Source organism: Ammospiza caudacuta, chromosome 1, assembly GCF_027887145.1.
Source record: "Ammospiza caudacuta isolate bAmmCau1 chromosome 1, bAmmCau1.pri, whole genome shotgun sequence".
NCBI classification, from domain to species: Eukaryota; Metazoa; Chordata; class Aves; order Passeriformes; family Passerellidae; genus Ammospiza; species Ammospiza caudacuta.
In genome coordinates this window covers 77687894-77709807 of record NC_080593.1, presented here as the reverse complement: position 1 = coordinate 77709807, position 21914 = coordinate 77687894, and the positions used below count along the sequence as shown (strand labels likewise).

General features: G+C 39.9%; 1 protein-coding gene across 2 annotated transcripts in view; it reads right to left on the bottom strand.

Annotated features, from left to right (window-relative positions):
• CDH12 (cadherin 12) overlaps nt 1–21914 on the bottom strand; it is a 153513-nt gene that overhangs the window by 23175 nt on the left and 108424 nt on the right. For both annotated transcript variants that reach the window (XM_058820897.1, XM_058820906.1), the window contains one exon: nt 16161–16414. In XM_058820897.1, the coding sequence (XP_058676880.1) occupies nt 16161–16414 (254 nt within the window). The remainder of the gene's footprint in view (nt 1–16160; nt 16415–21914) is intronic.

Sequence of the window (21914 nt, the reverse complement as noted above, 5' to 3'; positions counted from 1 at the left end):
ATCTGTACTTCAGCCTTCCCACAATGAGTGTTGTCTACAGCCCATGAGGTGGTGGTGATGTTAAGAGAAGGACAAAGAGATTGTTACACCCTGGGTAAAGGTATGAAAGCTTCCTGTCATTGTTCCATGCTTATCATTTGCATGTCTTTCATGTAACACTTGATCTCCCACAAGAAAAAAAAAAACAGTTTGAGTCTTTGGAATATTACTTGACTGGGTTCACAGTCCTTATACATGGCTCCCTACTTCTGTGATTTTAATCAGGAGGTAGAAGGTTTAGTGATGTTAGGAGTCATTATCTTACTTAGTCTGGAATGAGTAGCATCACCGCAAATAAATTACATTTTTCTCCTTTGGAGAAGATTAACCATTATGCCAAATTAATTGACAGGAAAGCAGTGGCTGCAGACAGCCAAACTAATGATGGGTCAGAGTGAAGCGAAGGAAGCTGTTAAACTTTTCATAAGCCTTATAAATCTTACATAGGAATTTTAGTAAAACATGGTAGGTAATATAGGAATTAAAATGTGCAGCAGTTCTGTTATCAACCCTTTCAAACTGGCAATTCTGCCTGTCTACAACTTCCTGTGATTTCTCTTCCTTCTGCCTTTAAAAGGTTTTGTTCATTTGCTTATCTGACCCTCCAGTCAGCTCCACTGTCTGCTCTGCATTTCTCATTACCAGCTGAGTATCTTATCAAAAGCTGTTGTCATTTGGAAAATGCATTGTTTTCATTCAGTCTCAACATCATTTTTCCTGCTTCATTGAGCAGGCAGAACTGCAAGACAGCCAGGCAGAGGGAAAGCTTTGTCCTGCAATTTAATTAAGTCTCAGTTTTTGGACTGTGAGCAGCAGTAGAAGGCATGTTGGACTTAACACCCTCACTCTTGGTTTAGCAGTCAATCCTGCTATTGTGGGAAAGCAGTAGAGCACTTTCTATACCAGTACCACACATTATAGACCCTGAACACCATTTCACCCCGATTTTGAAAGGTGTGCATTTGCCCTTTGCCCTGCTGCCCATGGTCTGTTCTGTCCCCTTTCATCCAGCCCATAGCAGGAGAACCCACACCCTGCATCCACCAAGGGACCCAGGCACCAGGGGGCACATCTCATGCTTGGTGAAGAAGACAAGGGCTCTTGCTTGGCTGGTTTTAGGTGTGGAAAGAGCATGCTGGAATGAGCGTCTGGATGCATATGAGTATCTCTACTAATGGACAGAGTGAGTATAGAAAGATGGAGCAAGTAAACCTGAATGAATACCTCCAACCCTTAAGAAAGTTGAGAGGGTTAAAGCAGATGCTGTGACTCCATCAGATAGTCAGCCTCAGTAGACACCTAAGCTTTATTTTGCACTTGGGTGCATCTGACATAAACCCAAAAGGATAAGACAGAGGTGATTCCCAGGCTGCTGTTCCCATACCTGGCCTGGAATGCTTTGTCTTCTGATAAAGTGCTAAGGCATTAAATATCATAAATACAATAAAGGAGAGCTGGCCCACTGGCATATATCCAATATAAATAATCTTTGATTGTTTTCTTTTGCATCATGTAAATACATAAACATTAGCTCTGTTCTATATCTTTGGGAGCCAAAAACTGAACAAATATCTTATATTTTTATCCATTTAAAAAGCTGAAGTAAAATGCTGATGCTGAGATAATAAAAGGAAAAGCAAATAAAATAACCATGCTGACTCTAGAGAAAACTGCAGCACACAGTAAAAGATTTATTGCTTGCTTAGATCATCACTTGGGACTCAGATTTTCAGCTGGATCTGCAAGGGGAAACAGTGAAATCAAGAACTGGAGGCTTCTTTGTGCTGCTTTGAAGCCGATTTGGTGAAGTGCTTATAAAATAAGAGATTATTCAGAACAGCTCTGATGCTGCAGAGCTGCTGCATTTTCCTCTTTCATTTCTCCTCCCCAAGCTTCTGATGTATCAAGGAATGCAGAATCTACAGAGGTCAGTATAAGTATGAAGTAACCTTTTCAAAGGTTTTATAAATTTCATGAGGACGCCAGGCAAAAGTTGCTGGATAAGCATCTCCTCCTTGTTCCCATTTGCATGCTGATGGTCTGACCTGAGCAACATCAGGTTTCATCATTTACTTCTAAAATTGGTTCCTCTCTCCTTCTATTGGGGCTGAATTTCTGTACTGTGTTTCCTTCACAATATTTTCCGATTTATTTTCTAAAATAATCTGTTGCTATAGCTCTGTATTCTTACTATTTCAATGAATGCTGACAGCAGTTTTTTAGCCATCATAGATGATTCTCTGCCTTTATTTTCCACAGATTCTATTCCAGCTTATTAAAGATGGATGTCGCAGCATCAGAGAAGGGTGGAGGTTGGACCTCTAGAGGTCATCTGGTCCAAGCCATCTGTTCAAGCAGGGACACCAAGAGCCATTCACCCAGGACCAACTCCAACAGTTTTTGGGTATTTTTTTAATATTTCCACAGACACTCCACCACCTTCTTGAGGAATCTGTGTCAGTGCTTGGTCAACCTCACAGCAAGAAGTGTTTCCTGTTCCTGATATTCAGAGGAAACCTGTGCTTCACTTTGTGCCCACTGCCTCTTTTCCTGCCCCTGGACACCACTGAGAAGTTGCCTCCATCCTCTTTTCACCCTCCTTTCAGATGCTCCTATGTGCACTATGTGTTTTTATAACTGTTAAGACCCTCTCGAGACTTCTCTTCCCTGAATTGAACACTCCCAGCTCTCTCAGCCTTTCCTCACAGAAAGAATAGTCCAGTTCCTTCATCACCTTCTTTTGCTGGATTCCCTGCAGTATGTCCCTGTCTTTCTTGCACTGAGAAGCCCAGAATTAGGAGACAGTAAAAGTAGAAATATCTGAGATCTGTTTGTATCTACAGTCAGAATATGACTGAAACTTCAAAACACAGAGATCTCAAGAAGTCTAAAACTCTCAAACACCCCGTTGTTTAAGCTTTATTACTTAAACTGCAAACAATATATAAAGTGCAAAATATATAAGAAACTCTCTATGCAATAACTATTTAAACATAATAATAAACCTTAAGTATTTTAGGAGAGGAAAGTATAGTCAATGCTTACAAACAGACCTAAAGGAAAAATTCAGAAGGAAAAGACTTGGAATCTGACCAGGCTTCAGTTATCCTTGTAGATGAAAGCCCTTAAATGAAAAATACTGGGAAGCTTATTTCTTATTCTATACTAATGAGGTAGCTTCATGGTCGACTTGGTGTACCAAAGTGCAGATTACCAACTAACACACTTCCCTGTAGCACATAGGTTTTTCTTAGACATAGTTTTTATTCCTTAGCCCTCATAATTCTCTTTCAAGCCCTGAGAGGTTCACCAATTGAGGTGATTTGATAATGGCTGTAGCCATTAAAGCTCTGTTTTATTCTCACAATTGCTTTCTAGAATCCTTGAGAAATCTGTTCCTGAAGAAATTTGAAATAACAGTTCTTGATGAAAAACCAGGAAGACTATTATTTGAGGTAAAATTACAGTTTGTGCCTCTGGGATAAGAACTGGCTTTTCAAAATCACATCACCAGGTGGTACAAGTGCTGTGAAAGAAATCAGAAACTATTATGAACTATTATGATCATATTGTTCCTTTCCCTTCACTTTGGCTACTTAGCTGTTCTCAATTAATTGAAAAGCTTTCCTTGCTAAGTTGTTCTTTCCCTTGAATCTGAATGCATACTTCTTTATTTTCAGCATCCACTTCTTTCACAAACAGGCCATTGAGAGCTGTAGTCCATAAACTTCTTGGGTCTACACATCTATTTCAGTTCAGTCTCCTGAGTGACATTTTATAGCGTAATATGACTGCATATGCCAACAGAAGATCACTTGCTGTTTTTCACAAGTTTCAGTAAGTTGATGAATGACTGCCTGTAAATAAAGGTTACTGGCCTCTCTCAATTTTAGACTTTGTTTTCAGTTGCTTTTGACTTGCTGGACTTAGGAAGTAATATTTCACACTTCAAGTGCATCCAGGAGTTGATCTATGAAAATTTATACAAGTCAAATGAATCCAACCAGTCCTTTATGCGGCAAAGTCTGATTTTTCACAAGCACAGTCTTTCTGACTTGTGCCAAAAAGTACTTACCTTTGCTCCGTGTTCCTGCCAGTCTCGAGAAAACCCACACAGATCAAAATGTCAGTCTGCATGTGTCCCAAAATTGCAAAGAAGGATTTTTAACGCACAACTCCATCTGCTTCCAGTGAACCTGCTGCAGCATCACAGAGGGTTAATGAGTGACTACATTTACCTTCCCTACTGATCATGTGTGATCACTGCAGCCTTGAGTAGATAGACTTAAGATTAAGGTTAAGACAAATTCACACCTTTTTGGTAGTTTCTTCTCGTAGTAGCTCCAAGCCAATCACTGAATCAAGGTACCACAGACCCTGAATTGATACAACTGAGCCACATACAACTGATACCAGTTGAGCTGTGATAATTGTCTGCATGCACCTAATACGTCGCAAATGTAAAATAAAATGTAATAATTTAAACTACCATGAAGAGGATTGACACAATAATTTGTTATTCACACTTTGTTTCAGGTGTAGAGACTGTGCTGCTAGAAATCAGTTCCTTTTGATGAACAATTTTTACACAGAAGATAAAGACTTTTTCTGCCTTCTGTTTCAAGAGAAGTCACTTTTTTGTGCAGTTCCTTAAAACAACCCTGTTGCTGGGGAGGAAGACAGGTCATTCAAACCTAGAGAATGACAGAGCAGTACATGGAACCATAGGGGAAAATCTTACAGGAAAAGGGCGGTGGAGCAAAGGATGTGATTGCTTGAGTTCATGAAGTTTGGGATCTAGAAAACAGAACAAAGGAAGAGTCAGAAAGTGGGGAGCAGTGGGATCCAGAAGTAGGAGTTAATTGCCCTATATCATACCCAGCATTGCTGGAAGGTAGGTAGATGGAGATCTTGTTGATTTATGGTAGCTTGGTGTTCAGTGAGCCAAATGAGAATGGGAAGGAGAGAATAGTGAGGAAAGAGCAGATTTGTCTGCTAAATGTGGCATTGGAGCCCCTGGGTGAGCAAGGATAGGTTGGATTCCATCTACACAGGGACTCTCAGCCAATGTTATCCAGATCTAAATGCAGATGTAGCACTGGCCAGAGAGCTGGATGGGGCTAAGGCCACCACCAATCACAGCTCCTATAAAAGGAGCTGGAGGAATAAGCTGGAGGCTGTTTGTCACATGGAACTTTGGTGTGTGTGTGAGTATTGTTTCTGTCTCCCACAACTGACTTCATGGAACACATGGATAATAAACACAGTATGTGTTGGTATACCACACAGGTGTGGGGGGGTGGTAAGGAGGGGCTGGGGTCCCTCCCTTTTGCCAAGAAAACTGAGGTAAAACCCCTACAAGAGAATGGTAGGGAGACGTGTGTGGTAGCGTAGTGCTGTGGGAGTGGTACCAGTTGAACCTTCCAGTTGAACCTTGTGGTGCCAGCCACATGGCACAGCCAACTCACAGCAGCAAAAGGCAGGCCACTCTCTCAGTGGGTTCAGCAAGACACCAGCAGCCCCAGCGCCAGCATCCCAAACAGTGACCCAAAAGCTCCAGAGCCCAACACAGCACTCTGAAGAAACCCCAACTGTGCTGAAAATTGCCACTCCAGGGGGGAAAGGAGGTACTCCTGGGAAACCTTCTCCTACACTGCTCAGGGCATGGGAAAAGCCCCTGCAGGGGGCCCAACAGGCCTGTGGCCATCTGGAGCAGCCCACCCCTCTCATCACCATGGAAATGCCAGGTCTGCCCCCTCCTGAGACCTAGTGAGCTTGCTCCAAAGAAACACATGGAAATGCCAGGTCTGCCCCCTCCAGAGACCTAATGAGCTTGCTCCAAAGAAACACCTTTGCTGAGTATAGCCATGTCTCCAGGAAGTATGGTTCCATCCCGATTCAGCCTCTGATGGCTGTGACAGTGTTCACAGGGGTCCAAGGAAGGGGGAAGAGATGAGGATCTGACTCCATGCTTCAGAAGGCTTGATTTATTATTTTATTATATATATTATATTAAAACTATACTAAAAGAATAGAAGAAAGGATTTCATTAGAAGGCTAGCTAAGAATGAAGAACAAAGGCTTGTGCCTTGGACAGAGAGTCTGAGCCAGCTGGGCTGTGATTGGCCATTAATTTGAAACAACCCTATGAGACCAGTCACAGACCCACCTGTTGCATTCCACAGCAGCAGATAATCATTGTTTACATTTTGTTCCTGAGGCCTCTCAGCTTCTCAGGAGGAAAAATCCTAAGGAAAGGATTTTTTGGAAAATATCATGGCTACAGATGGCCGTGCCTGCTTGCTGTTGCCCTACAGGGGAGAGCCCTAATGAAACACCACTAGCACAAAGGTGCCAGGTCCTAGACCCTGCTACAGCCTCTCTGAACCTTTCTCTGCAGAGGTGTGGCAGCAAAAGTAGTGAGGGAGAGACACAAAAATCTGCAAAAGACGCCTACCAAGGTCTTTCATACTACATACTTTCTACATACTCTAATAAGCTGATACTCAATAAAAGAGAAGGTCGAGCTAGTTTAATAGCTCCTTGCTCAAAAGGGAAGACTGCAACATCTACATATGTTAAGGTTAAACTGATGCATAAAACATATGGCAAAGTGATTTCACTTTTGCTATTTCTGTTTTGTAATACTAAAGATTATGTGTGTTTATAGTTTTAAATGGGTTTGTTTGTAACGAGAGGGCAAATAGTGACATTTGTCTGTGTGTGTATTAGTTATAATTGTTTATAAGTTTTAAAGACATTTGTTTATATAAGCACTTAATTATAGTTCTTTATAGTTTTTTTATAATATCATAATTTAGCTAGAGTTAAACAACAAAGCCAACTATTCTGTGGGATATAACTGAGAGATTACTTTTAAAGATGTGATGGGGAAGCCCATCCAGTCTAGTCACAGCTCTGGCCAAGCTGTGGCCTTAACTGGCGAGAAAGGTGTTCCATCAGACCCTTCCAGGCTAAGTCATAGCCCTGGCCAGGCTATGGCTTTGTCTGGCAGGGAAAGTTATCAAAACCAGGTATTTCTGTGCAAGCTAAATTGGCTTTGCAAAAGCTTTACTTTGAGATAAATATGGAGGCTTCTGGAAGAAGCCCTCCAAGTCCTCATTGGGAGAAAGAGACCCCTCAGCAATGGCAGACCCTGGGTGATGGTAAAGCACGTAAGCAATTGTAAGTTTCACCTTATTGATTTTGTTCTAAGGTATATGTTCTACTCCTATTATGGTTATTAGAACTAAGAAAAGGGGAAAAGAGGGGTGGATATACACTCGTCTCAAAGGTCTTAAGTATTCTCATATTCTCATGTTTTTCTCATGTTTTTCAATAAAAATCATAGCATGACCTGGCAAGCCAGGGGCTCATCAGAGGAAAGAGATTGTCAATAGGGAGGCAGTCAGTCCATCAACTTACTCAAGCTCCAGGAGGCAAATATTTAGAGAACATCAGTGGCAGAAATATGTATGGTTATCATTGAAATGGTTTTGAGTTGAATTATTATTGTTTGTAGTGTTAAGTTGTAATTTTGTAACTTTTAGGCATTAAGCTTGTGGCATGCTAACCTAAAAAGATTGCAATGCTAATAGTTTTAGTTGACAGCTTCCGGATGGGAGCATCACAGCTCAAATGATACACAAGGTACTCCACTGCCTGTTGAGTGAAAAAGCCTTATTCAAGTAGGCTCATCAATTACATTTTTTACTATAACTGAAAGGGTGAGTTGTGCCATTGGAGTCCCTGGGTGAGCAAGGATAGGTCGGATTCAATCTACACAGCGGCTCTCTGCCAATGTCATCCAGTTCTAAATGCAGATGTGTCACTGGCCAGAGAGATGGATGGGCTAAGCCTTCAACCAATCACATGTGTAATTGAGCTCCTATAAAAGGAGCTGGAGGAATAAACTGGAGGCTCTTTGTCACATGGAGCTTTGGTGCGTTGTCCCTGTCTCCAACCACTGACCCCATGAAGCATGTTGATAACATATTTGCTAAAGACATTCCTTGGGATTCAGAGAAAATGTTGGAGGGAAATGGTTTCCGTAGTTTTCAAAAGAAGATAAAGTAGCTGAACAAAGTTAAATAAACACATCAAGACACTGAGATCAAAAAAGGTATCTGTCCTCAGCAGAAGAAAAGAAGAGGATAGAGCAGCACTCCCATGAAGCTGATGGGAGATGGTTCAGCAGTAAAAATACAGAAACCAGCCATGGGAGAAAGAAAGACTGTGGAGTAGGAGACTACTATTAGAGCATAAGAGATATAAGAAAACACTGGGCTAGTAGGAGGACAGAAAACCATACCAAGACATCTGCAGCAGAAAATGAGAAGTTGTTCTGCAGGATTTTAATTAAATAGTTTGGATAAATTAGAACTTGGACTAGAGGTTTTGAAAGTGGGGTGTGCAAAAGATGGAATATAGCTAAAATTGCAACAGAAACTGACAGGAGGCAACAGAGCAAGAAGTGTGCAGAACAACCAGAGCGGCTGAAAAGGAACCAAAATTCATGAGTGTCAACATCTATCAGTACAAAACTGACTTGCTTCTCTCCAGCATGATACCATACACAGAAAAATGGCTGTCACTTAATCTGTTAATAAATGAAGACACTTGAGGTGCTGGAACTAGATATCCCAGATTTTCTATATATGTATGAAACTGTAAGATACATTTTAATGTCACACGGTAGGACTTTTCTTTTTGAAGAATAAGTAAATTCAAAAAATGCAAGCACAAAAAGGTTGGAAGAATTATGGGACTGAAAATTCAAACTCTTACATACTTTATTTCATCTTGTTGGTGCTTGTACATTAAGGTATGGTGTTCTAGGATTCTGGAAGAAATCTTTATTTTCTTGATCTTAACATGACAAAGTATTTTTTCTGGGAAAGCAGAAACTATTCATAAAAGTGTATGGATTATTGCGAACTAGTTCAGAAAAAAAAAAAAAAGGGTTTTCCTTTGAAAGCAGATGCAGGGAATACAGTCTTATCCCTGAGATACTGAGGACAAGACTGACCTATGGATAGTACACATGACTTCTTACTTTAAAATTGCAGTTTCATGACTCTGGACTTGGTCAAGAAAACGCACAGTCCCCATAGCTTTCCTGCTTTGAGTGGTTCTTTTGGTTCATAAGGCAAAACTCCTGAGTCAAGCAGAGAAGACCTGAAGGACAGTGTTTTGGCACAGAATATAAAACCCATTGTTAATTAGAGTTGTCTGGGATTCACATCAGGGACAATAATCCTCTTATACTTCATGCTGGATGATCATCTTCATGGAAATCTGACAACTTCAGACGTGTCAGTGCAAAGTTGTTGAACTTCTCACACACTGTTAGACAGAGCTCACTAGGAGGTACTGCACGTAATTCAGTCTTGCCCTCCATTTCTGCTTTCTTGTTATTTTGACAGCTTTGTCTATAACATTCATGCAGTATGGACACATAAAACAGCGACTTTTAGGAAGTCCTAAAACCCCTTGTTCCAGAAGTACAAGGATCTTTACCAAAAGCTTGCATAGTTACAAATTACACACCTTGCAAAATATTACAGCACAGCAGCATTTTTTCCTCCCAGTCATCTTCAAACTGTCATAAACTAGAGGAGTCTGAGAAGAAAATGAGATCAGAGTTGTTTTTGCAAGTGTTTTGGGATTTTTAATGGCCAAAATGTACATAGGTCTTCATATTAACATGTTTCTTGAAGCACTATGGATGAAATGGGAATAGACAAACAGATCACTTGAGACACATAAGCTCCAGATTTAACACAGTTTGAAAATTAGGTGCACTGGGGTAATGTTCCAAAACAGCTGCAAAGCCAGTCACCCTTGCAGGTGTTGAATACCTGCAGCTCTTTTTCTCCTTGTGCTGAATTTCCTGTTCATTTCTAAGTGTATGCTCTGTGCCCTTGCACTCCAACATCTCTAGCAAATACCTTTCTACAAAACAAATCTTTTAAGTTTTCTTACTTGTCTAAAATTTTGATACCAGTAACAGAAGAAAAGAGAAAAATAATATAACCTTCGCCATTTTCAATGTCCTCCAGCAAAATATTTTCTTTAACAGCTGAATCCGGTTTTCATCCTTAGTCGTTATCTCCCCCTTCCTGATGTGTCTAACATAGCAGATATAAAATTTTTGTCTGATAACATGGATTTAGTTGGCTGGAACAAATATTGTTTCTTTTCATGTGAGCTGCTCTAGCTTGCATTGCTCTCTGGAGTTTTGCCTTCTGTTGCATGCAGTGCAGATTTTATCCCAGTCTTTATTGTTTGACAGAATGTTGACTATTTCTTTTTTCTGTTACGGACTTCTTAATGGGCAAACAATTCCAGTAAAACATTTCACTGAAAATGAATGAATCTGTGGAGAAACTACAACTAGTAGTTGTAGTACTACCAGTACTATCTGGTACTTTCTATGGCTGTGTCTTCAAAGAGCATGACTTGCTTTTCCCCATTTGTTTAGAGTGCATATTTACTCAGAAGTTTCTGGGACTTTTTTGCAATATGATGAAATTTATGAAGTCGTTCTTTAGATCTATGATTTCATCTAGATTTTAAGCAGCTTACAGAGGTTAAGATAAAAAAGGATACAATAAGATACAATAAGGTTATTGGTTAAGATACAATAAGGACTTGCAAACACATTTAGCACCTTCAAACTCACACTTTTCTAAATTATGATCTTGTTTTGTTGTTGTTTGTTTTCTTGTTTTTCATTTACAGCATATAAAACTTACAGAATATTGAATACTTATACATTGTTGTATTGGGTCTGGTTGAGATGGAATTCATTTTCCAATAGCAGACTTCACAGCGTTGTGCTCTGCATTGGTACCTGGAAAGGTGTTGATAACACACCAGTGTTTTTTCTGCTGTTGAACAGCTCTGGTACACCATCCACTCAGTGTCTCCAACATTTCCCAAGATCCTGGGAGGGGACACAACTACGCCACCTAAATTAACAAAAGGGATAGACCACACCGTATGACATCAGCCCAGATATAAAAGCTAAGGAAAGGAGGAGCAAAGGAGGGCATTTGTCATTGTAAATATGTTTGCCTTCCAGAGAAACTACTATGTGCGTTGAAATCCTGTGTCCTGGGAAGTGGCTTAACATCCCTTGCTGATGGGAAGTAAAGAATAAACCTTTCTTTTTCTCTTCACTTATGCATGCACAAAGCTCCATTCTTACTTTAGTAAATTGCCTTATTGAGTTGTTTTCCATCCTATTTTCTCTCCCCGTCCAGCTGGAAGGGGAGTGATAAAGTGGCTTGGTGGGCATGTGGCATGTCTCCAAGGTCAACCCACCACAGTCCTTTTTAGTGCCCATGGAGAGACACAAAGGCAGTTCTATTCTCTCTCTCTCTCCGACTGTCTGATTGTCTGTCTATCTATCTATCTATCTATCTGTCTGTCTGTCTATCTATCTATCTATCTATCTATCTATCTATCTATCCATATTGCATGCTATAGTAAGAGGAGCTATCTAGTAGCAAGCTCCTTTGTGGGACATGGGGTTTGTCAGCTGTGCTCCTTATCTCTCTGTTTTGCTGAGTTTGCTGGGAATGTGTTAACACAAGCAATAGCTCTGTGCTTTGCCCTGACATGGTAGCCTGGTTATGCAGGGGGAGCTATCTTCTGTGGATGATCTCCCTGCCCAAAATTGATGTGAATGACTTTATAATACAGGCTCCCATGGACATTGCTCATCCTTATTTAAGCTGCTTAATACTGTCAATAGTATTAAGGAATACTACTGGCGCACTATGGGATTTGTGGAATCTGATGTCATCCTGGTGTTAGAGAAAACAAACTTTAAGTATGGAGACATTGAAATGTGCCCTGAGGCATCCAGTTCCTGGGTGGTAGGGTGTGTGGAAGAATTTGGGCAGGTTCCTAGGGTGGTTATTACCTCCAGTTGCCTGTGACTTTCCACCTGAACATGTGCCCAGCCCTGGCAAACTGACCCATCAGTGATGGAAGGGTGCCTTGCCCACCCCAGTGAAAGCCAGCAGCTGCCTGCCCTGTGCTGGGGCTGGACCTGTGCGTGCCGTGCCACTGTTCAGTCCTCACAGAGGTCTGTAGTTGAGGCAGGAACCCAAACTGCATTTGAGGACACTGTGGCTGACACAGGCCCTCAAACCACAGCAACTACAGTACCTGCACCAGTAGTGAAAACAAAATAACAGATGAGGGAAGCTACAGGTCCATATAACTGATAAGAAAGGTAGGAAGAGGAAAAGAAGGAGGAGGAGAAGGAGGACAATCAGGAGAGGAGAGGTCAGATGAAAAAGCTGGTCATTCAAGAAAAAAATTTGAACGAGTGAGGCAGATCAAATAGGAACCTGAAGTTACCTGTTCCTTGACCTCATCAGAACTTTGAGACTTGTGGAAAGACTACAGTCGCCAGCCAGGTGATGCTGGGATAACAAGGCTGACAGTCAACAATTAGAAGGTCATGAGGCCACAACAGCAAAAATCCCTTGCTAGAGATGGGGAAATTGAAGGAGGAATTGGAAAAGAAGGAGCAATTTGCAGTGTCTAGAGATGGCCTCTCGAAAGCATGAGGGCATGAAGTCCATTTAAGGAAGACCTTGTGAATTCGCCAGGAAGGTGGATCGCTGCAGATGAAGGTATCCAGTACTTGAGAGAATTAGAAGTCCTGGAAGTGCTTTGTAGTACAGTAAAAAGTGATAATGTCCTTGTCTAGGTTTAGGGACAAAATTTAGGATAAAATGCCCCGGAATGAGCATTTTCTCTAAAGAAAAGGACTTTGATAATCCTGCTTGCCAATGAGAGAAATAAATCTTAGTGGGTCAAAGTGAAAAAAAATCCAAAACAGTTTATTAACAAAGGAAAAAACCAAAAGAGTGCCTGCAAGGCACAGAAAAGGACTGAATAAATGCTAGATACTGAAATTTCAAAAACTTGACCCCAACCCCCCACCAGAGAGCATAGTCATGAAGCCAAGATGGTATCAGGGAAAGGGAGGAACAGGAATTAGCGTATCTACTCGGGTAGAATAGACTGGAATCTTTCTGATGTTATTCTCTTTCTTGCAGAAGGAGAAGCTGGTGAGTTTAAGTGTCCTTTCTGCTGTTAGTTTAGCTGCTTTGAGGTCTCAAGTCTGGGGAGGCCTCCCCACCAGCTCCCCACGTGGGCCAGAAAAAAAAGAAAAAAAAGGAAAAAAGAGGGAAAAAAAGCAGAAAGAGTTCAAGGAAAAAAAAAAGGCAAATTAAGAAAAACCCCAGCTGTTACTGGGCATAAGCAGACAATTATGAAATAAAGAATCATTATAAAATCACCACAAGACAGTCCCTAAAGATCTAGAGGATGCCCTTTGCACAATGACTATATGGAGGAAGGTGGCTCAAAGTGCCCAAGAAGCACCATCATATAACAAGTTGTCCCAAAACAAAAGAGGCCATGCTCTATTTACTGCTGGATCTTTCTGCATGGTAGGAAACCACTAGAGGTGGAAAGCTGCTGTGTGGAGTCCTACACAATGACTGCTGTGGGAAGAGAGCCTCTTTGCAGAAGTGAAAGCCATCCAACTAGCCCTAGAGATTTCTGAATAAGAAACAAGGCCTGTATTCTATCTCTGCAGTGACTCCTGGATGGTGTTCAATGTCCTGAGGTGGTGGCTGCAGCAATGGAAGAAGACTAACTGGCAACACAGGGGCAAACCCATCTGGGCTGCTGTATTGGGGCAGGAAATTGCTGCACAGGTAGAAGATATGACCCTGAACGTAAGTCACATAGATGCACAGGTGCCCAAAAGTCACGCCACTCAACAACACCAGAACATTCTGGGACATAGTTCATGTTTTTCTGTGGGCATGAACCAGCTGAATCCACTCAAAAACCTGACCCTGGGAAGACTTACGCAGCTTGTTGGTGTAAGGGGTCACCAGGAAGAGCATAAAATGTAGGGGTATTAACTTAATGTATTAATGTAGATGGGCATTTGGACACTTAAGTAGTGAGTTCAGGGCTAAACAACATAGGTGTGGATGTTATAAAATGGCTTAGGATTCAATATTCCAGTGAACACAGCACATGGACAAACCATCGAGAGACAATTATTTTTCTTGTGTTGTTGCAAATACAGAATGAGTAAAAAGCACTTGAGTCTCCTAGGAGCATTTGTGAGACAAAAAAATCTCACTGAAGAGTGGTTATACATCCAAATGATTCCACTGTCATATGAAAAACTGCTCAACAATGTGATAAAAAGCTTTCTATCTGGTTGCAAGAGAGTATGGTTTTCAACAGAATTTTGACATCACTGGGGCTATTTTCATAGGCTACCACCAGGGAAAAAGGTTCAGATTTGAGTCTTTGTTAGTAAAGGTTTTGATCCTTTGTCAGAGAAGGAATGTGTCACAGAATCATAGACAAATGCATTTCTATATTTTTAAAAAATGAAGATTATATTAAAAAAGTGAAACAAACAGCAATAGTAATAGTTTTAGGCAAAAATTAACAGTGACTTGACAAAGCAGGAGCTAAACAGTCACTGTTATATGTTAAATTTTTGCATATGATTACAACTAACATGCTTATTGTATGTTTTGAGAATATAAGTACTGCGCCAAAATACACATAATTATTAAACATGGATTTAAAAAGTCCAAATTCAATTTGTAATCAAATATGCATGAAAATGCATGCCCTCGGTAGACACTAGTGGCATTTCCTGTTCTGTCAAAGTCCCATTTGATAAACATTAATATTTAAAGACTGATGACATGCACTATGTCTTTAATATTTCTCATGAAAATCTGGGGATAAAAATGTTTCCTGCAGTCAGGTAGGCCCAGCACAAATTGGTACTGGAAGTATGTGTTAACAACTGCCTACATCTTAGACTGTGTCTAAGCTTTAAGGAGCTTCCTTATGACTCTGGTTCACTTTAATCTTTTTAATGTGGCTGTAAATAGGTTCTCAAAATCAATATATTACATTTGTATACCAGATTCCCCCTCCTTTTTATATCATTGAAATAAACTATAGCAATAAATGAGAGGCTTGCCTGGCAGGAGTTTCCTTGTGCTGAACACAGCCATGTTGGTCACAATCATGTCCCCATAGCCTCAGCCAAGACACGTGATGATTGTATATGAGAACATTTGTTCTTTGCAAGAGGTAGGGAGTAAGTGGTGAAAGGGGCAGTTCTGTCACCCATTGGGCTCTAACTCATACAGACATAGCAAGTAAAACAAACTTTCTCATTACTGTACTTTGGAGATATATTTGTGGAAGACCCAGTGTAGAGGACCAGACCTAAGCACATTTCATCTCAAACTTTCTGAGCTTTGCTACAGGAAAGGTGTGATCAGAGGAGAGGATCCTGCAGAGGTGGGGCTGAGCTGTTCTCACCCAACTTCCTGCTGCACCTTGAGGCTCATTCACAGCTTCCACCTGCCAACTCATTCCGTGCAGAAATGCTGGCTGTGCATGTGCCAACAAAACAGTGTGAAAAATCTCCTTTACATAAGAGGTGTGGACCAGGTTAACTATAAAAGTCAGGGATTGGGCCCCCTCAGTCTCTCTGGAGGTGTGTTGTGGCATCCTCCAGCACAGTTTGAGGAGCTTGTTGTGGGAGTTGAGAACATATTGAATTGTATTGTTCAAAATTAAGGGTCACCACTCTTGTGGAAGAACATTTAAGAATTTAAGGGCTTGTTAGACAACACCTTGTGAATCAAAGTGATGGTACAATAATAGCATGAGAGTTCCCTGACATGTGTTTTTGTTCAGACTGAAAGAGAATTTACAGCAAATATCACATCCTCTACCAGTGGGTTGTGACACCCAGGCACCATGCTGTTCCTTAGTCTTAGCACAGCATCTCTGAAGTCATGTTAGTGTGTGGTAACTTACATGATCAGTATGATAAGAAGCTGTGAGCACTTTATGATAATTCACCCAAATGAGCGCCTTCTTCCAATATTTTGTTCAGAGCATCAGTTACCTGTTACAGTGACAGACTAGGTATATTTTATATCTTCATACTAAATTCTTTGCCAGTGCATGCACCCAACTGTCAGCAACACTTTGGGTTGTCAGAGTTACTAAAGGAGGAAAAGCTCTCTTACCTAACTGAGCTGCTGCCAGCATCAAGGTCTTGTGCTGTCACTGCACCTATAATGGTCCCCACGGGTGTATCCTCATAGACTTCCATCGTGTACATGGGCTTGCTGAACACTGGAGGCTCATCCATGTCCAACACATTTATCTTCACAGTGGCAGTATCTTTGAATGGACCCACTGAGTGAAATCGATGGTCAAGATGGAGATTGGAGGCCTCCACCTTAAAGGTGTATGCCTTCTTTGTTTCAAAGTCTAATGGCTGTAGAAAGAACAGAAGCAAAACATTAGATTTGACTAAAAATTAGGCATTGCAAAATCACTTTGGTTGGATTAATCTGACAAAACTTAAGATGCCTTTTGTGTAAAATTCATCTCCTGAGCTAATCAATCATTAAAGTTTGTTTTGCAGTTCATCTTATGCTAAGGTGAATTTTGAAATAGGCCAGATGAATCACAGTCAGGAAATTACTGCTTCTCTACTTCAAAAAAATCAGGATGACTGGCGTGGATGTAAACAGTTACGGTGTAGATGTCTGAAGTTAAATGAGTGAGATTCATCTCTTGCAAATGAGCTGAGTGAAGGTTAGTCAGAGATTTGCATTTGCAGCTCCCATGCACCGGCAATCAGCTGTCTCTAGTGGATCCAGCTCCTTAAGTAGAAGATTTCCTGGTTTTTTTTAGCAGGAAAGGCTTTCAGAAGACCATGACAGTGATGAAGATGAGCCCAAATGAAAACTCTGATATATACTAATGAGTCAAACCAAATTTCAGGTACAACTTGGAATGTAAATTCTAATTTGATCTGAAAGAAGTTTTCTTGTAAAATGTCGATCATAGCACTGAACTGCTATTCATGTCATATGTTTGATCTGCATGTACTTTGCTGTCTCTAGTGGATCCAGCTCCTTAAGTAGAAGATTTCCTGGATTTTTTAGCAGGAAAGGCTTTAAGAAACCATGACAGTGATGAAGATGAGCTCAAATGAAAACTCTGATATATACTAATGAGTCAAACCAAACTTCAGGTACAACTTGGAATGTGAATTCTAATTTGATCTGAAAGAAGTTTTCTTGTAAAATGTCGATCGTAGCAGTGAACTGCTATTCATGCCATATGTTTGATCTGCATGTACTTTGCAAAATGCAGACTTTGGCTCTGTCTTATGATCCTAGGTGTAATTCATAAGGTCTTGAAGATGACACAGCAGATTTTGTGTAGTTATGTGGGGTTTTGACAGAATGCATCCTGCAAAATAAGGTTGTTTTGATGTGGGTTTCTGTCAAGGCATATCAATTTAGTGCCTTTGCTTCTAGAAAAGTAATCATCTCAAAACCCTCAATACAATCTTATTTAGTTGAAAAGATGCAGAAGCTTCATTTTCATTTAAAGGGTTTATCTGCATTGGCTTTCATGTTGTTTTTAAGCTTTCTAACAAAGCCTTTTCCTGATGTCTGGGTAACACTGGCACCTAGTGGTTTCTGTCTATAATTGTTAAGCTGGAAATTTGCTATCAGGAATGAACAAAAAAAGAATACGTTCACATGTGTATGAACAAGAATATTTCAATGTCTGGTTTTTTTTCTCCCAGTGTTTTCAGACAGTTGTCACAGCCAGGATAGATTTAAATTCTTCAGTTTTCTGTCCTTGTCACAACAGGACATAATTGGCAAGATGACTTGTTTAAATTGAAATAGCTCCATTAAAATCAATTGAGTTACCTTGACTTGCATTAGCTGAGCCATAGTGATTATAAATCCTTATAAAAGACTTTGTCATTTAAATAGACTAGATGCTAAGTCTTTTTTTTTTTTTTTTTTTGAGCTGGGGACTTAAAATTATCCATATAAATTTTAATGCCATAGAAATAATCACACTTGAAAGTAATTCACTACCAAACACAACCATCCTCCTACAGACAAAATTACCAAAAAATCCAGTATGTGCTGTACCTTTGTGTCTGGACTGACAGAAAGAAGAAGAAACTGATCCTGAGAAGAAACAGACAAAATTAAGTCTGGTAGATCTCATGTCCCAGTTGTGAAATCCTAAGATGTTGCCTTCACTAAAAACAGACAAGTTGGTCCATTATCCAAATTGCTGCCACAAATATTTTCATTTTCTATACTACTCGTACACACCTGTTATGCATTGCCAAAATAATTTTACCCAAAAAAACCCAAAAAAAACCAAGACAACTCTTCTGCAAATATTTATATCAATTGGTAACACATTTAAAAAAAACATAATAAAAGAAGAAATATGAAGTTTAAGGACTTAGTCTGGCAAAGAAAAAGTCAGGGGTTAAAGTAGAGATAAATGATTAAGACAAAGAAACTAAGAAATATAAGCTCCCACATAGGTAGTAATTCTGGGTAATACCTTGTAGGTATCTTTCATACCACCAAAATTGCATTAAAACTTTTCAGATTGGCTCCTGTAGTGCATCAGTATATTTGCAAAGAGAATTATTAATGGAAAGAGCCATAATTCATGCAGTCTTTGCAGGCTGTCTTTCACCAAATTACTTTTCAAACACTTATACCAGATCATGGTGCATGGCCAGTACCCAGTCACAGCATTTCATGATGCAAGGGGAGCAGAAAGCAGGAAGATTTCAAACAGTTCTGTCCATTGGTATGTTCAGACTGGCATATTCCACTGCACAGATACCCAGGGAGCAGGAAAAGGCTGCATTATTTTTCTACCCCCAGCATTATGGGGAAATAGTAATGTATATTTTGAAAAAGACAGTGTGGTCCCACAGTGTGATCCCAAGAAGGGATAATGTTTTTCCACTGTAATCTCAGAGGAACTCATCCTCTCTTTCGGTCTTTTTATGGGTCTGATGATAAATATAGTTAGAGTTTATGCAGCCAGTGCAAAGCACAGATGGCAGTCAAAATAAGAAGAGACAGGCTGGAAGTGATGAGCCATCATGAGAGAAGGAAATCAGTGACAGACTCCCACAAAATAGCAGAAATTGACCTTTTGCCTAAGTGAGGCTAAACCACAGCTGAAATGTATGGAGAATTGGGAAATGCTGCAAGTGGTAAACCTAGAACTTAAATAGAAAAATACTTTATACAACACATACCACGTAACAAGAGTACAGATTTATTGTCTTGTGTGTATGGGGATTGCATGCTACAATCTCCTGATCAGTTCTGGTTTTCCCATATTTGAACAGTTAAGTCATATAGATAGCATTGACATTTTAAGATTTCGGCATTTCTCTGAATTGTCAAGAGTCTGCCTGAAAACAGTAGAATGGAATGTCTGCTTAGGTCTCAGGCAAAACTTTTTGGATTTTTTTGATTTTTGGTTTAAAAAACATTTTATATTATTTTTAATTTTTAGTAGATATCACTAAAATCTGTCAAGTTAATGAGTGGTCCACACAATATTGTACCAGTTTTTGTTACTAAACCAAAAAACAAAGACCAAACAAACCCAACAAACAAACAAAAAACCAACCCCATCACTGTGTCTTGCTGTTATATAATAGCTGTCTCAGAGCGCTCAGTTCCACTTTTATTTTCAATCTGGAATGCTGCTAAGGAAACAAACGCAGTAGAATGCTTGCATCATACAAAAAACTCCAAACCAGTCCTATAAGGTTCCTTAAATGTTTTTTTAATTAATCAGATTTTAATGGAATTACTTCATAGATTTTTTTTAATAAGCAAAAGAAATATTTATTCCATCTATAAAAGTAATTACATGCAGAAGGTAAATTTGAATAAGGATTTTATTTTGCAATTTTTTTTTTTGGTGCAGTAAACAGTATTTTTGCCAACAGTAAGGTGATGCCTTATTAACTGTGAACTATTAAAGAACTGCAGTATTTCTAATTGATATCCTACGTACCACTGACAGAACAGATGTATTGGGCCCCCTCAACTTGTCCTCATCTGCTTTTTCCTATGTTGAGGTTACAAGCTGCTCTATATAGTTGCCTAGTAAAGTGCTATCAGCATATACACACCTGTGTACAGCAAAGCCATTCTACAAATCCCCAAATCAAATACATACTGACAAATCACTTTACCTTGCAACTCTGTAAGCACCATGAATGGACTTATTTAGTATGACTAGGACAGCACAAAAACAGGTCTGTTTTAGAAATAAACATATTTTGAAATATCGCTGTTTTCAACATTCAAGGCAGAAGTTAAGAAATGCTGCTATAGTGGGAAAGAGAGAAATAATTAAAGAACTGAAAGGAAAAAAATGGTCCAAAAGATATAATGAATTCTAATGATAAGCACAACAAAGGGGGAAAAAAGAATTACCCTGTCAGTTTGTTCTGCTTCACAAAGCGACAGGACTGGAAACTCCAGAAATTTCTGCTTTTTATCCATAGATATCTACACATAAGAAATACTCTCTCACATAAGAAAGTATTGTTTCTGATAGATACTTTCACCTAAAATGATGGAAAAGCTGTATTTTTGGATGAGATTTTAAATCCCAGGACATATGGATAGTTACGGATAGTAGGACTGGGTTGACAGGAAGTGCATAATAACTTAGGCTTGACTTCATACTAGCATTGTGCAATTGCAGAATACCTCTGGGTCATATGTGCTGCCCTCAAAAGCTGGAAAAAATTTCCCCTTGGAATGGGTTGAGCACCTATGCATTTTGTTAAATATTGGCATAAGGCAATTTGTTGTGCATTGACACAACTTCCGGATGAGCAGTTAAATTTCAGTAACTGGATTTCTACACTGGATTCTAAATAGCATAAGGAAACAAGTGGTATTACAGAGCAGGCTTTGTAAAGTAGGCTCTAGATCAACCAGGAGTATTCATTAGTTAGAGTTGAGAAAGCACAATAAAAACTGAGATCTGTAGTGAGTATTTTGAGATTTGATGGCAAGTGGCCAAAATATATGTCTGATTTGTATCTGGAGAAGGGGAGAAGCTGACCAGTGTCAGGGGTTCAGTTGTTTGCTGCTTTCAATTGTCTCACGCATTTTTGAAGGTGTTGTTTTTCCAGGGGAAACCAAACCAACCAGCTCTATCCACAAACTACGAAGACCGAAGGTCTCCTCTTCCTTACTTTTCCTGTTGTTCTTTGTGACTGTATCTGCACACAGCTCACTAATTTCTGCCTGTACTGAAGGACTTAATACCACTTGCTCTTCGTCCTCAAAATGCACAACCAATATTTGCACTCCCACAAACCCACGAGTTATGATTACGGGCATACAGTGCCTGTGCTCACACTTGCAGAATTAATTCCCTGCCTTTGGAGAAAGAATGGGTGGGGTGGCTCATGATGAGAAATCTGTACAGTTTTGGTAGTAAAACAAGGAGTGGCTTGAACACAGTTCTCACTGAAGGACATTGGGAGTATGCCTTATGCTCACTCTTGTGTGGCACAGGTGTTCTCAGACTGCTCTTACATTACAGCAACATCCCAGAGCTATGTACTTGGGCTGTCCCATGGGCAACACAACTGAACTTAGCCCACAGTCAAAGCACTATTTACTGAATGCATTAAAGGCTTCTAAAAAGTGCCTTCTGAGGTTAAAAGCAAGCACACACTCCTAATACTTTCCTGCAGCTTCTGGTTCTGTTCATTGTCTCACAATTTCTTCTATTTTATCATCACTAAAGTTACTGTTTCTCACTGTGCAATGCTATGGCATGCTGAGATTTCATGGCCACAGCTTTGCCATCTGATCAGTGAGTTTTAGTCATGGTGCACAACTTACAGAAAACAAGATGTGTTTGTCCCCTGAATTTCCACT